Raw genomic sequence first — 15,468 nt, 5'->3', positions numbered from 1 at the left:
TCAAGAAAAACCAAAAATCCCTATCTCAAAAAATTAGCATATCATGAAAAGGTACTCTAAAGAAGCTACTACCTAATCATTTCAATCAACGAATTACTCAAAACAACTGCGAAAGATTCCTGAGGCTTTTAAAAACTCCCAGCCTGGTTCATTACTCAAAACCGCAATCATGGGCAAGACTGCCGACCTGACTGCTGTTCAGAAGGCCATCATTGACACCCTCAAGCAAGAGGCTAAGACACAGACAGAAATTTCTGAGCGAATAGGCTGTTCCCAGACTGCTGTGTCAAGGCACCTCAGTGGGAAGGAAAAAGTGTGTCAGGAAACGCTGCACACCCAGAAAAGGTGACCGCACCCTGAGAAAGATTGAGGAGAAGGGCTGATTCCAGACCTTGATGGACCTGCAGAAACAGTGGACTGAGTCTGGAGTAGAAACATCCAGAGCCACCGTGCACAGGGGTGTGCTGGAGCCACTTTTGAACCTGAAACAGCGGCAGAAGCGCTTGACCTGGGCTACAGAAAAGCAGCACTGGACTGTTGCTCAGTGGTCCAAAGTACTTTTTTCAGATGACAGCAAATTTTGCATGTCATTCGGAAATCAAGGTGCGAGAGTTTGGAGGAAGATTGGGGAGAAGGAAATGCCAAAATGCCTGAAGTCCAGTGTCAAGTACCCTCAGTCAGTGATGGTCTGGGGTGCCATGTCAGCTGTTGGTGTTGGTCTACTGTTTTATCAAGGGCAGGGTCAATGCAGCTAGCTATCAGGAGATTTTGGAGGACTTCATGCTTCCATCTGCTGAAAAGCTTTATGGTGATGAAGATTTCATTTTTCAGCACGACCTGGCACCTGCTCACAGTGCCAAAACCATTGGTAAATGGTTTACTGACCATGGCATTACTGTGCTCAATTGGCCTGCCAACTCTCCTGACCTGAACCCCATAGAGAATCTGTGGGATATTGTGAAGAGGAAGTTGAGAGACACCAGACCCAACACTGTGGATGAGCTTAAGGCGCTATCGACGCATCCTGGGCCTCCATAACACCTCAGCAGTGCCACAGGCTGATTGCCTCCATGCCACGCCGCATTGAAGCAGTCATTTCTGCAAAAGGATTCCTGACCAAGTTTTGAGTGCATAGCTGATATAATTGATTAAAGGTTGACTTTTTCGTATTTAAATAAAAAAACAAACACTTTTTTGTATTTGGTGGGATGAAATAGGCGAATTTTTTGAAATAGGGATTTTTGGCTTTTCTTTACTTTTTTGCCAAAATCGTCAATATTAAAACAATAAAACACTTGAACTACTTTAGTTGTGTGTAATGAATCTAAAATATATGAAAGTCTAATGTTTAGAAATACATTACAGAAAATAATGAACTTTATCACAATATGCTAATTTTAAAGGACAAGTATATATATATATATATATATATATATGCCATTTATTCATTTATTGCCATTTACAGTATATATATATGTACATACACGAACGAACACACACGTTTATTGCCGTTTGGCTTACAGCTCAGACTATGAAGATCCTGTTTGTACACCCATGATTATTTCCATTTTATACAATATGAGCAGAAGCTCCCTCTGCATTGGTAACACATTTCCAATATACGTTAATGGTGTTGCGCAGATTTGTTTTAAATATGAATTAGAGCTCACAATTTAATCCTAAGGACCATTCAAAACAAACTAAGAATTCACTTTATTGTTGGTAGGGTTTATATTGTGGCTGGAAAATGACTGCTCCCCCCCCCCCTTTTTTTTTTTTTTTTTTTTTGCCCTAAACATCATACAGTATCTAAAGTAGGAGCTGACTTGGCTTTAGCTTCTGATTAGAGGAAGTTGGCCTCGCTGCTTCCTCGATTGTGTAAACCAGTTTTCCCTGTCACGGGTGACACAGGCTAGGACCACCTGAGACAGGCAACATGTGCATCGGCCACATGTACCATCACAGGTACAGCCCACCACAGTTGTCATCTCATCAGCTCTTCCAGGTAAGAGTGGCCGTGTAGTTGTAAGTTTCTTAAGTCTTGCACTCATTTTAATTGGCCTTTTTTACTTACTGTAATATCTTGATCTTATTAAAACACTCACTGTGTTGGAGAATGCAAAACACTCAGATTATTTGGTCATGTGCACCCAAAGCCAGAGCTGCTTACAAAGCAAAGCAATGGATTTTTGAAGGGGGGGCATATTGTGGTGATTACACAATAAAAGCAGGTGGTCCACTCTTAAATCTACTTAAACAATGACCTCTTTGGTTAACAACAGGAATATAACCTAAAAAGGTTTTAGGGCACCAATTTCAATGTTCATAACACATCTCACTAATTTTTTTGCCATATAAATTCAATTGCATACAATCATTGACTTCTCAACCATGAAAAGCATTTTTTCCCACCAAAATCTGGCTCTGTGATTATTCTTAAATTAAACATGGTCCTTTTGTTCTTCCACCCAAATTACATGAGTGATGTTGCTCTTTTTTCATTTGCTGCTGTCCCTGAGATTATTACTCTCCTGAGACCCCTCCTTTTCCTCTCGGTGGTTAAATAGTAATGTGTGCTGCTCCTAAGGGTTACACATCCTACTTTACATAGAGGGGGTTACATAGATAATCCATCTGCAACGACTGAATAGGTAAAGTAGAGGTGGGGTAAAAAAAACATTAAAAAAAACCTTGCTGCTCTTTGAAATGTACTCTAACAGGATTGACGGACCTCGAAGGGGGAGATCATTTGACTCCATAAACATTGCTTATGAAGAAAAACTACTTAACAATGAGGTAAGGATTTTTTCCAATAATTTTCCATATATAAACAAGCCTGCACAGGTTCATTTTGATATTTTTTAACCAGTATATTAATTTCTCAGCCTTTAAAAAAACATGTATATATTTATTAATGACTTTTGCTAGTATATACTGTAATTTTTAGCCATTTCCACCCGAAGTTGACATTGTTTATTTGGATATACATGATTTGCAATAATCTTGCAATTTATACTTTTTTAAATAGATATTACTGTAAGTGTAATCGGGATCATGAACAGCTAAAACCACAATCATTTTGTTGTTATACAGCAAGTATTTAGTATACAAAGCAGTAGGTAAACTACTATAAAACATTGGGTGGTAAAATGTGTGTTGCCTACTCAGATTTCAACCCACTAGGGGTTAATAATAGGCTTTCCCGTACTCTAAATGCGATTGCTGTAAAGCGATTCAGGGAAACAGAGACAAGTTCATCTTGGTTAAACCGAGACGCAAAGAGTTGACCCTGAGCAACCTGATCCAGTGATGTTTTCAGGGGCTGTACAGACATCGATCCACCGAAAAATTCTTACTCGGGTGGTCTGTGCTACGCTTGAAAGGAAAAATATGGTAGGCGGCACCAACATTCAAACAAATCTTGTTGAAAAATGTGTGCATTATTTGTGAAGAATTTATCTAATATAAACATCCCTTAAATTTAGTGTGATCTTAAAGCTGATTTTGATTTTATGTTGTTTATTTTGTTGTTGTTGTAGTTGATCCCACTATGTCACAGGTTACCTTAGCAGGATTAAAAAGAATGTTCCCATGCATGAGCATATGTGCGTCAACGTGAGGGTACTGTCCCAGGTTCTGAAATGGGAGTCTCGTGACATTAATCTCGGCTTGCGTGCACACCGTCTCTCTGTCTGGTTGAGGCATTGACACACTTACCACATTCTGTTGTCCGCATGCATGTACACAATTAATATGTGATTTGAGAGGGAAAAAACTGGGACCATGCGGTGATGCTTGTTTCCAAGACGTTCCTGGGATTTATGGGTGGTCAAATGCTACTAAGTGATGACATGTTTTGCTGCTGTTGTATTTTTCACTACTAGCTTAGTTAGATTTTAGACTGTTCAGAGAGTATGTGTAGTGTTAGTGAAATTAAGAAAAGGTATAAAACACCCATTAACGGCAATAGACGTGATTGAACATCCATTACCGTCAAAGGCAGTCCTAGTAGTAGTCCTGGAACTATGTTTTAGTTCTAGGACATATATGTATATTCAATTTCATCTTTTGGAATTTACCGGTGGTTAAATATGGGGGAAATTATTTGAGAATGTATGCCAAACCCGATTTAATTGAATTTTCAATGTGTTAGGGAAGAAGTATGAGATATGCAAGTCACACAAATCATTTTGACTCAATGGGTGTTCAAAAAAAGTTTTCTTCTTTTCCTGATTACCACAACACATACTATGTAAATATGAAATACTAAAAGCATACGTGGACTGGCAGTAATTGAGTTAGTAGTATTGGTAACCTTTATTTGACCAGGTAAAGTCAGTGAAGGACAGCTTCTCATTCACAATTGTGACCTGGGAAGAGGCCTTGCAGTACGAACAAGTCATCGACGAACAAGTGAAATAAGATCGGGAAAGGAAACAATATATAACTGTGCTGAAATTTAGAAAGTTCATAATTTTATCTTTCATATCAGTACTCCCAATGTTACAATGACTAATTTCTGTTTCCAGATAAACAAATCAACATTCACAAAAATAGAGGAAAACACTGAGAAGAATACGCCAGAGAAAGGCAGAGCAACAATTATCTTTTCCCTCAAGAATGAAGTAGGAGGACTCGTAAAGGCACTGAAACTCTTCCAAGTAAGGGCACATACTGGTAATTTAATTACTTACTGTACCATACTGTAGTTTGCATAGTAGAATTAAGGTTTTCACAGCATTTAGTTGATAGTCACATCCACAGCTCATTTAAATCTCAATTTAACTGCAAGGTAAGCTCAACAGCCATTCTCATGATTTGTTCTAGCAAAATCATGTCAACCTTGTGCACATCGAGTCCAGGAAATCGAAAAGGCGCAGCTCAGAGTTTGAAATATTTGTGGACTGCGACAGCAACCATGAACAACTCAATGAAATCATCCAGCTGCTGCGGAAGCATGTGAACATGGTGGAAATGGAGCCTCTAGATAATTCCTGTCTACAGGAGGAAGGTATGAAGGCAGCTTTGAGGAGTGTACATAAGTGTGGCGTTATCCTATTTCCGATTCACAGAACTCTATTTCCAGATATGCAGAAAGTACCGTGGTTCCCAAAGAAAATATCTGACTTGGATAAGTGTGCTAATCGTGTCTTGATGTATGGTTCAGATTTGGATGCTGACCATCCGGTATGTAGGACCAAGTTCTTCTAGTTACACTCTCTTTAGTATTCCTCATTTGTTGTATTTTTCTCCATCAGGGTTTCAAAGACAATGTCTACCGCAAAAGAAGAAAGTATTTTGCTGATCTCGCTATGGCCTACAAACAGTAAGCTTTTAATAATGCTGATTAAGATATGTTTTTCTTGACTCAAACTGGGATTTCCTGCGTTCTGCAGCGGAGAGCCGATTCCTCGTATAGAGTTCACGGAGGAGGAAGTGAAGACATGGGGTGTTGTGTACAGAGAGCTCAACAAGTTGTACCCCAGCCACGCATGTAGGGAATACTTAAAGAACTTGCCACTGCTGTCCAAATACTGTGAATGTCGAGAAGACAACATTCCTCAGCTGGAAGACGTCTCTCGTTTCCTCAGGGGTGGGCTTTATTTCCTTTTTATAGGGTATGACATCTGTTTATTTTCAATTATTCATTCAAAAAGATTTCTGTTCTTCAGAACGCACAGGGTTCACCATCAGGCCAGTGGCTGGTTACTTGTCACCTCGTGACTTCCTGGCAGGTTTGGCCTTCCGTGTTTTCCACTGCACCCAGTATGTGCGGCACAGCTCTGATCCCTTATACACCCCTGAGCCGTAAGTATTAAACAGCACGCAAATGTGAAAAAGAAAGCTGTTATTCATGGAAAACTGCCTTGCTGGTCATTATCTAGAGACACATGCCACGAGCTGCTGGGTCACGTCCCCCTGCTGGCAGAACCCAGTTTTGCACAGTTTTCCCAGGAGATTGGTCTGGCGTCACTGGGCGCTTCGGATGATTCTATTCAGAAATTGGCCACAGTGAGTGACCTTGCTGAAGTCTGCATTTCAACCAGTTCTGACTCTAAATTTGTGACAATTTTTTTGGTTTTATTTCAGTGTTATTTCTTCACAGTAGAGTTTGGCCTATGTAAACAAGAAGGACAGTTAAGGGCATATGGGGCTGGACTGTTGTCATCCATCAGTGAGCTTAAGGTAAAACCAAAGTGTTTGCGTAGAACTTCCATTGGACCAAACAATATTATTCTGGATTTTTTTTATTGGTTCAAATTTAAATTGGAATTCAATTGAGACTATTTTTATACTGGATGTTACGTAGGTGTTCCAATTGGGAAATGTATGTGTGCACTCAATGAAATAAATATTCAATGATTACTAATTTTCGCTAAATTACTGATAAATATGTTGACAAAACACTTTTAACAAGATTCAAGATAACAAAAAAAAGTCCTCTTTTCTGAATACCAACAATCTGATTCCTTATAAATGCATTTTCCCATCTTTCAGCATGCCCTTTCTGGAAAATCAAAGATAATGCCATTTGACCCCAAAGTAACATCCAAACAAGAATGCATAATTACAACATTTCAGGATGTTTACTTTGTGTCGGACAGCTTTGAGGAGGCAAAAGTCAAGATGAGGTGAACATAATCTGTTTTCAATTTTTCCTTCAATGCAATTTTGAAATTGATATGATTATAACAACCAATGTAGCATTTCATGAGTAAAAGTACTTTATCTTACTTCTTTCAGGGAGTTTGCCAAGACCATCAAGCGTCCCTTCACAGTACGGTATAATCCCTACACCCAGAGTGTGGATGTCCTTAAAGACACTCCCAGCATCAACAGTGTTGTGGAAGAACTCCGACATGAGCTCGACATTGTGGGCGATGCTCTGAACCGCCTCAACAAGCAGCTTGGAGTCTGAAATTTCAAATCTCGCTTGCAGCCAATCTGTGTCACTCCCCTAAGTACTGCTTTAGATATGCTGCCTGTGTGTCATCTTTGTCATTACAATGAATGTGCTGTCATTTGGGGAAAAAATTGTTTCCCTCCTGCGTGGTACATGGTTTTTCCCAGTGTACAAAGATATACAATGTATGATATCGGTGAACTGCACAAACCCACAGAGCATTCTATTTTCACCTAACTGGCTTCTATCCTGCGAACTGTTTGTGATGCTTTTGTTCTCCCCCAAAAACCCAAATTCCAGTCCCTCTTGTTGTCCAACCTGTTGTCGTACATTATATTATGATGTTTGTTTGCATTGTTTTGTTCTATTATCCAATTAATTTTCCTTACATCAGTAATTAAATATAAAATGTAACTTTGTATTCTTATTGTGTATCATGATATTTTTCCCTGTATAATATAGAGGGAAATTATATCAGCAATGTTATGAAAGCATTTTGGCCATTTATTATGACAGCGTTGACCGTTGCCCTTTGTTTCACCCAAAATTTATGTTAACACCTCCAATTAAAATAGCTACAACTACAGGACAGCTGAATCAAAAATACGTTCATACAGACCAATATACAGTATAGATACGATAACTTCATATAATACATGTCTGATATTTATGCAAATATTGTGGAGGGGGGGTGGGGGAGGGAGGTCGAAAGTTTTTTTTTTTTCAAACAAACTTTGTTAACAACAAATACAAATATACAAACATAGGGCGAGACAATTCACATATAATCAACAATTTACAACAACAAAATAATAAGGGTCGGGGTTATTTTCAACACAAGCTGTATTGTTTGCAATATATTTTGATCCTTATAGCCTTTGGATTCAAAGAGGAACTTAAATCGTCCAAATGTAAAGACAACATTTTTCCAAAAACATAAAAATTTGGTCTTTGATTCGCATATTTTACACAGTGAATGTGAAATTTTGCCAACATTAAATTAAGATAGATAGGCCAAACACAATATGTGTAAAAACTAATTTTAATGAGGGTTCAACTTTGGAGTTGATAAAATTATTCAAGTCAACCCAAAATACGTGAGAGTATGTACATTCCCGAAACAAATGGGAGATAGTTTCCACTGCAGTTGCACAAAAAGAACATAATGTATCAATATTAATTTAAAATTTTACCATTGTTGTTTTTACAGGATAACACATGTGAAGTATTTTGGGTGTGATTTCTTTAACTTTATTTCTCAATAGATATTTTCTAGGCAAAAGCCAAGTCTGTTTCCATTCAATATTTTCATATAAATTATTCCAAATAAAAAATTGCAGCAGGTTTGGAAACTATCTCTCTTTGAAGAAGTCCCCTCACACAATTGCTTGAGGCTTCAGAACTTAATAATGCACATTTGTGAGCAATAAACAGGGACTTTGGATCAAAGATTGGAATGTCACAATTTCCACCTTTAGGTGAACATTGTAATAATCTTGGAGAGCCCTCTGGGATCGCATCAAACACGATAGAATATTCCAGAGGTGTAACAACAATACTATAAGCAGAACAAAATTCTTCATATGTAAAAAGTTGACCTTCATCATTCAATAATTGACTAACTAGAGAAAAATGTTATTCTTGACCCATCTTTCAATGTACAAAAATTTATTTCGATATTTTATATCTTGATTGTTCCAAATGTAATATCTATGTGGTGAAAATGTGTGTTTATATATCATTGACCATGACATAAGAAGTTGAGTGTGGAATTTGGCTAATTTAACGGGTAACTTAGAAATGTTGTAATTACACCTCAACAAAATATTCCAGACCTCCTACAGATTTAAAAATGTGTGTAGTGATGAAATTCCATATTGAGTTGGGATTTCTCAAATATAATTTAATCCATTTAATTTTAAATGATGCATTTAAAGAGGTAAAGTCCGAAGCGTTAAAACCTCCTGAAGCTACATTATTTATCATAACATTCTTTTTTATGTAATGTATTTTGTTTTTCCAAATGAAATTGAATAAATTCTGTCTATTTTAATACAAATATCTCTTGAAACGTCAAGCGCCATGGCTGCATATATCAATCTGGAAATATCAACGGGGTCGAAAGGTTCTCCATGACTTCTAATCGGGTATGACGTTGTAGTTTGTACTGTAAGATCTATACCAATATTGTGTATTTGTATTAATTTTAATGTATTAGAAGAACATTGTTTGAAAATTTTCATCTGGTCTTCGAATTTCAGGACAACATTGGTTGTAAGACAATAAAAAACTACATAACTAATAAACAGCTCTGCTAGCATTTTAAACCAGAAGTTTACGGCAGTGTCGCGCATCCCTATTCCTAATGCAGTCACTTACGGCCCATGGCAACTAGCTCACAGGAGTTTTGTTTAGTCGCGTGGGTAAGTCCACAACATCTCTTAAATGTAGACTATTGGGTTAAATTGTGTTTTTATTAGCTTTTAAGCATGCTATAATGCCATTGACCGCTTCACTGTTGCTTATATGTTAATTTATATGATTTAATAGTGTTACCTTCAAACCGTCCTAAGAGACGAGCAATAAATATTCCAAAAACATTTTAAAACGTTTCTGGTTGATAGTTAATAATGAACTTGTCTCTCAGGGTGCGAACAGTTACGGGCAACTTGGTCAGGGACATGAAGAGGACCAGGCAGTGCCGCAACTCTGTAACAAAGCTGCCCTCCGTAGAAAGACTGTCCGGGTTCTTTGCGGTGGCGGGGGACACACGGTGGTTGTCACCGGTACGTCATCATTAGTTTTGTCTCTCATTTGGACCGTTTTCAATTCTGCCTGTAATCAAGTCACTGCAATGCATTAGCGTTTTAGTCACTTTAAAGAGCATATGACACGAGAAAAAAAGTCTTAAATGGCATTATTATGTGAATTAGAATCATATTTTGAGACGATTCGACTATATACAACAATTTAGAAAAGCACAGATGACGAGAAATTAGTTTTTTAATCTGCCGGTTAGCCACGCCTACCATTATAGGGTTTTAGCGTCCCCAACAGGTGGATGACGTCAGCGGTAGACTGTGCTCATCGGTTTTACTATTCAGCCCATTGAGGGGGAATTATTCAGAACGAGGAAAACGCGACGAAGAGAGCCACAAAATGTCATTGTTTCAGTCTCTCTACTCCAATATTTTTACAGGATATTCTTTTTATCCAAGTATTTTTCCCCAATAGCTATATAAATGGCTTGAGAAGGACCAGTCAGCCCGTCGAGGGGGAACTATTCACAACGAGGAAAACGCGACGAAGAGAGCGGCAAAATGTCATTGTTTCTGTCTCTTTACTTCAATATTTTTACAGGATATTCTTTTTATCCAAGTATTTTCCCCAATAGTTATATTAATGGCTTGAGAAGGACCATTCAGCCCGTCCAGGGGGAACTATTCACAACGAGGAAAACGCGACGAAGAGAGCGGCAAAATGTCATTGTTTCTGTCTCTTTACTTCAATATTTTTACAGGATATTCTTTTTATCCAAGTATTTTCCCCAATTGCTAAATAAATGGCATGTTCATGACAAATAACAGTCTTGTGCTGAATGGAATATGAAATAATAAAAATGCATTTATTCAGGACGACATGGCAAAAATACTCCATAATGGTCAAAAATGTCGACTTCACCTTTACTGTCGCACCTCCCGAACGATATTTTATGACACTTAAATCGGACATATGTCATTTCCCTTCCCCGGCTTCGGAGAATGTAAACAAACCAGAAGCTGTGACAGCTAGCCGACATGCTAACCCGAACCGAGTGATGTTTAAAAGTCTTCGAAGTGGAAAATCACACATAACTATCCTGGAATATTTGACATGATGACCCGGTTGTCGATTGTCTTAATGGATCGGCAAACCGCCCGGCGGAGAGCAATTTACAGTTAGTTCCCGGGAGGAGGGTGGCTGGATTTGTTGTGCAGCTAACGTGCTGCTGCTAATAAGCATTAGGAGAGCTTTTTACATGCCTATCAATGATCAAACGTAAGTAGTCCTTCATTTAAAGGAAGTTTGTAGTGTTTACTTTGTAATCGCTGTATTCGTATTTGACATAATACAAAACAAGATGTTTACTCACTTCCTCGTAAGTCCAATGGTCCCACAGTAAATATCCACGGTGAATGGGAACCTTTTGAAACTCCAAAAAGGCGCATACGCCTCTCCCTCATACAGAATGATTTTTCTGCAGCCGTTTGGCTGGCGTGAGGCGAAAAATAAACGTATTAATCCGCAAAATCAGCTGAATCCTTCGTCCTCATACACAACAGTACACTGAAGCGTGAAGAGGACGTCTTCTACCGTACACGTCACAGCGCCCTCCTCCTCAATGCAAGACCGAAGCCGGAAGTCACTCATTTTCATGGCGCGGGATTTAAAAAACTAAATAAAAATAGCGATCGCTTCCACACACATCCAAGCGGCCCATATCATTCAGGGGCATAAAATACGTATAGTATGATGAAATAAACATGCTTTTTCGTGTCACAGGCACTTTAAGGCTCTATCTGTATCATCGTAATCATAATCATCGTAATTTTTTTATTGTCATCTCAATCGAACACCTAACCGACCTTAACAGACCAGTTATTGATACTAGGGTGACCATATTTTGATTTCCAAAAAAGAGGACACTTTGCCCGGCCTCGAGATACTTGAATTTTACTCGAAGTTCACTCAAAGATGCCTATATCACTTAAATAATATATTTAAAGTGTGCCTCCTCCGTCTGAACAGAAAAATTCAGTTTTATTTAAAAAAAAAAAAAAAAAAAAAAAGCCAAATACTGTAGTATATATTATATACTATATGGAAATAAGTTTTTTGCTCAACAGGCTTTATTTTTACCAAAAAAAAAAAAAAAAAAACGCCCCCCCCCAAAAAAAAATTTAAATAATGACAAAAAAAATATCATGCAGACCCGTGGAAATATAGTACAGTCAATACAGACACACAGTAGGCTTGTGGCACACAAACATTTTATAAATTATTATCACGACAATTGTCGTTAAGAAATTGTTATTCCCACTCAATTTGTATTCTCATTCAATGTTCTAGATTGCACGCAAACAATAACTAAAATAAACTGACAAACTATTCAACTGGCATGTTACCAAACGCAGCAGTTCAAAACTACGTTTCCCATGATGTGTAGTGCGGCTTAGTTAGCTCACTGATAGCTACCCTATTAGCGAGTACCGGGAGACGAGGCAAAATCAAACTTTGCTATAAGTTTACAATCATCTGTAGCACAACGATGCGACACCAAACGGGATTTTACAGATCACGCCAGTACAAAACTCCGACAGAAGTCAACAGTTGCCATTATATACTTATTTATAGTAAAACACTTAACAACTGTGCAGGCGCTCCCACTTAGAATATAATACTAACATTCAACCAAATACACGAATGCAGAACAATTAATACAAGACTAATACAACATACTGCATCTCTTTGTACCAATATATTGTATAGTATATAAAAGAAGGCACATGAGCGACATTAACAGAAGATAAACTTACAGAAAGGTGTACGGAGCACTATAAACGTCTCTTAAAACTACTCCTTATTGTAGTCTGTAACTGCCTGTTTTCTTGCCAAACCGTCAACCCAGTAGATGGCGGTAATGCCCCATAATACAAGGATTAACTGTACTCCTTCTCCCGCCCCTAATAGTAGGAGCCACGACAACGCAGGCAAGCGCCCCCCAGCGGCCGGAGGGATTCTCTTCAAATTGGTCCCGTGAAAAATCATAAAAACCGGACATTTTCATGAATTTATAAAACCCGGCCGGATTACGAGGACACGACGTGAAAGGTGGACATGTCCGGGCAAAAGAGGACGTTTGGTCACCCTAGATAAACTCAATATCCATCCAACAAACTTATTAAGTGATTGGTCTCATAAAATGACATGGAACTCTTTCAGGGACAGTGATCATCATTACCGTGGTCATATATTTTCTGTTATTCACATAAACATATATTTATTAATTTCATAGTCACACATAATCATTCATTTTTCTCATAGCACGTTGTTTTTTTCTACTTTGTGAAAACTGTGGACGAGTACTGTTTTGCCTGCAAGGAGTCTTTCTTGTCTAAGGTTACCGATACCAATGTACAGTGAGTTCTCATCCCTGATGTCTATCAATGGAGGTAGATTTTTGTGTTTATTATTCAATAATTAAAAAAAAAAAAAGTCGCTTCAATCAAAATAAATATTTTCAATAAAAAAATTCACATCAATCAAAAAAAATGTGTTTGAATGCAAAAATAAATTTGAAACTCAAAAAAATGCATTTGAAAACTTTTTCTTTGAATGTTTTTTTTAATTGAAATTAAAGGGATCTATGGATAGAAAGACATGTAATTCTTAAAAGATAAATGTTAGTACGAGTTATGATAATTTGAAAATAAAGCCCCTCTTAATATTTTCGTTTGAATAAAATTTGCAAAATTTTAAACCAAAAAATTGACAACTTGGTCGCCATTGTTGTTGACTTCGCAGGGCGGTGACGTCACATGGACACGCTGCCGGACTTCCACTGTAGCACTCTTTAACTACATGAACATGTCGTCGGTTCTGCCCTTCCACTTTGAACCGGAGCGGGTTACAAATTTATTATTAATATTAAAAATTTTATTAAAACGAAAACATTAAGAGGAGTTTTAATATCAAATTACTATAACTCGTACTATCATTTATCTTTTAAGAACTACATGTCTTTCTATCTTTGGATCCCTTTAAGTTTTTTTTTTTTTGATTGAAGTAATGTTTTGCGTTTGGGCCAAATTTTGGCTAGGACATTTGTGTCTTTATTATTCAATCAAAAAATAAGTTTCTTCAAACATAAAAAAAAAAAAACCTTTTCAAAAGAAAAATCACTTCAATCAAAAAAAGAAAAATTTCAATAATAGAAAAAAAGTTTTTGAATGTGAAAAAATATTTGAAACTCAAAAATTTGCATTTGAACACTTAATTTGTCATTGAAAATGTTTTCTTTGATTGAAGCAATCCTTTATGTGTTTGGGCCATATTATGGGTAGGACATTTGTATCTAAATCATCCAATCCCCCCTCCCCCCCAAAAAATTTCAAAGAAAAAAATCATTTGAAAAATAAAGTTGCGCTCACCTATTTTTAAAAAAAAAATCTTTTTATTTGAATTTTTTTTTTTTTAATGAAGTGTCTTTTTAAGAGCAACAAGTTTTGAACTACCTTTTTTGATTGAAGAGGAAAAAATTTGAAGGCACTATTTTTTTAAATGAAATTTTGACGCAAATATTCACTTTGCGCTATTGGATAGACATATTTGAGCGACAAGTGATTACGCCAATGGGGTAAGCCATTACAGCATGATTAAGCAAGAATCATTGCCACCACTCGTCGGTCCCGTTGTTGGCTCGAGCCCAAGCCGAAAATAGCGTGCCTCAGGCGGATGACTCTGATGCGAGGCAGCGCCTCTATGATCCAAGAGCCTGCTGCTTAATTTGATTTAACACGGGAAACTTCAGCCGCTGGCCTGAAGGCTGGTTATCGGGGTCCAGCCGGAGTGCCATCCAGTGTAAAAAGAGTTTTGCCATTGTGTGTGTTTTTACAGATGATGGAGAGGCGTTCGCGTGTGGGCACAATAACAGAGGCCAGCTTGGACTCGGCCACACTGCCAACTGCTCAACACTTCAGCACTTCTCAGGCCTGAATCAGAGGGTCACGAATGTCGCCTGTGGCTGGGATTTTACTCTTCTCCTTACTGGTAATTATCTGAGAGGTGGATTATAGTGTTCTTACTAAGGAACATGCGAATCATTGACAGATATAAATTAAGTTACTTATTTGCACGTTCATATAAAGAAAGATTTTGTGGATTGGCATTCAGATTAGATTGTATGTTTTTTAGTTGTTTAGTCAAACATGCAATCATTTCTGCTATGTGTTAATCATTCTTATATCACACAGACTGTGGTAACCTATTAGCGTGTGGCTCCAATGTGTTTGGACAACTTGGTATTGGTCATGACACTTCACACTCTGCAAAGCTGGTGCTCATAGAGGTGAGCACATGGATTTGCGATTTATGTTTTCTTGTTTACTGGTTGGCAAACAGTGGTCACTCAGGTTAGTGGTTTAAAGCCAATACGATCATATAGAGTCAATGTTATGATTGTATTTCACTTCATGAGTTCGCCTGTAATTTATTGTTGTTGTTGTTTTTGTTGTTGCTTATTCTTAGGATCTGAAGGAGCGTGTGATGAATGTAGCAGCGGGCCTCCGACACGCTCTAGCAATCACAGGTATAACTAACAATTATGAATGAATCACTGTGTTTATGTTAAGCAATCAATCCTGGCCAAAATTATCCTCAAATCTGCTCTCAGAGTCAGGATGTGTCTACCAGTGGGGCACAGGTCTCCATAGCCAAGCTAAAAGAGCACTTAGTCCAAACCCTGTTCCAGCACACCTTAACTCCAAAGTTCCTTCTCTGGTGCCAGGTGAGAAATACGCTTCTTC

The 15,468-nt window shown here is 37.8% G+C and overlaps 2 protein-coding genes across 10 annotated transcripts in view; both read left to right on the top strand.

Moving 5' to 3' along the window:
- Positions 1 to 2,520: 2,520 nt before the first annotated feature.
- tph1a (tryptophan hydroxylase 1 (tryptophan 5-monooxygenase) a) lies at positions 2,521 to 9,250 on the top strand. 6 transcript variants are annotated; one of them, XM_057835838.1, is made up of 12 exons: positions 2,570 to 2,651; positions 2,721 to 2,796; positions 4,530 to 4,677; positions 4,828 to 5,011; positions 5,087 to 5,187; positions 5,259 to 5,326; positions 5,397 to 5,593; positions 5,673 to 5,808; positions 5,886 to 6,012; positions 6,091 to 6,186; positions 6,499 to 6,632; positions 6,745 to 9,249. In XM_057835838.1, exons 4-12 carry the CDS (start codon positions 4,966 to 4,968, stop codon positions 6,917 to 6,919), a joined length of 1,080 nt encoding a protein of 359 aa, XP_057691821.1. In that variant the 5' UTR covers positions 2,570 to 2,651; positions 2,721 to 2,796; positions 4,530 to 4,677; positions 4,828 to 4,965; the 3' UTR covers positions 6,920 to 9,249. The 6 variants fall into 6 exon arrangements, with proteins under 6 accessions (XP_057691815.1, XP_057691816.1, XP_057691821.1 ...); XM_057835835.1 differs by having other exon boundaries at positions 4,530 to 4,661; positions 6,745 to 9,248; XM_057835837.1 differs by lacking the exon at positions 2,570 to 2,651 and adding an exon at positions 4,330 to 4,449 and having other exon boundaries at positions 2,720 to 2,796; positions 4,530 to 4,661; positions 6,745 to 9,248.
- Positions 9,251 to 9,280: 30 nt separating this feature from the next.
- The window catches only part of sergef (secretion regulating guanine nucleotide exchange factor), a 42,122-nt gene continuing 35,934 nt past the window's right edge, over positions 9,281 to 15,468 (top strand). For all 4 annotated transcript variants that reach the window (XM_057835841.1, XM_057835839.1, XM_057835840.1 and 1 more), the window contains exons 1-6: positions 9,281 to 9,327; positions 9,552 to 9,690; positions 14,561 to 14,713; positions 14,917 to 15,011; positions 15,191 to 15,251; positions 15,336 to 15,449. In XM_057835841.1, coding sequence (XP_057691824.1) covers positions 9,289 to 9,327; positions 9,552 to 9,690; positions 14,561 to 14,713; positions 14,917 to 15,011; positions 15,191 to 15,251; positions 15,336 to 15,449 — 601 coding nt within the window. In that variant the 5' untranslated portion in view covers positions 9,281 to 9,288. The remainder of the gene's footprint in view (positions 9,328 to 9,551; positions 9,691 to 14,560; positions 14,714 to 14,916; positions 15,012 to 15,190; positions 15,252 to 15,335; positions 15,450 to 15,468) is intronic.

This window comes from Corythoichthys intestinalis, chromosome 5 (genome assembly GCF_030265065.1).
Source record: "Corythoichthys intestinalis isolate RoL2023-P3 chromosome 5, ASM3026506v1, whole genome shotgun sequence".
In the NCBI taxonomy this organism is placed as follows: Eukaryota; Metazoa; Chordata; class Actinopteri; order Syngnathiformes; family Syngnathidae; genus Corythoichthys; species Corythoichthys intestinalis.
Note: the sequence above shows the minus strand (reverse complement) of the source record. Positions and strands in the feature narration are given on the sequence as shown.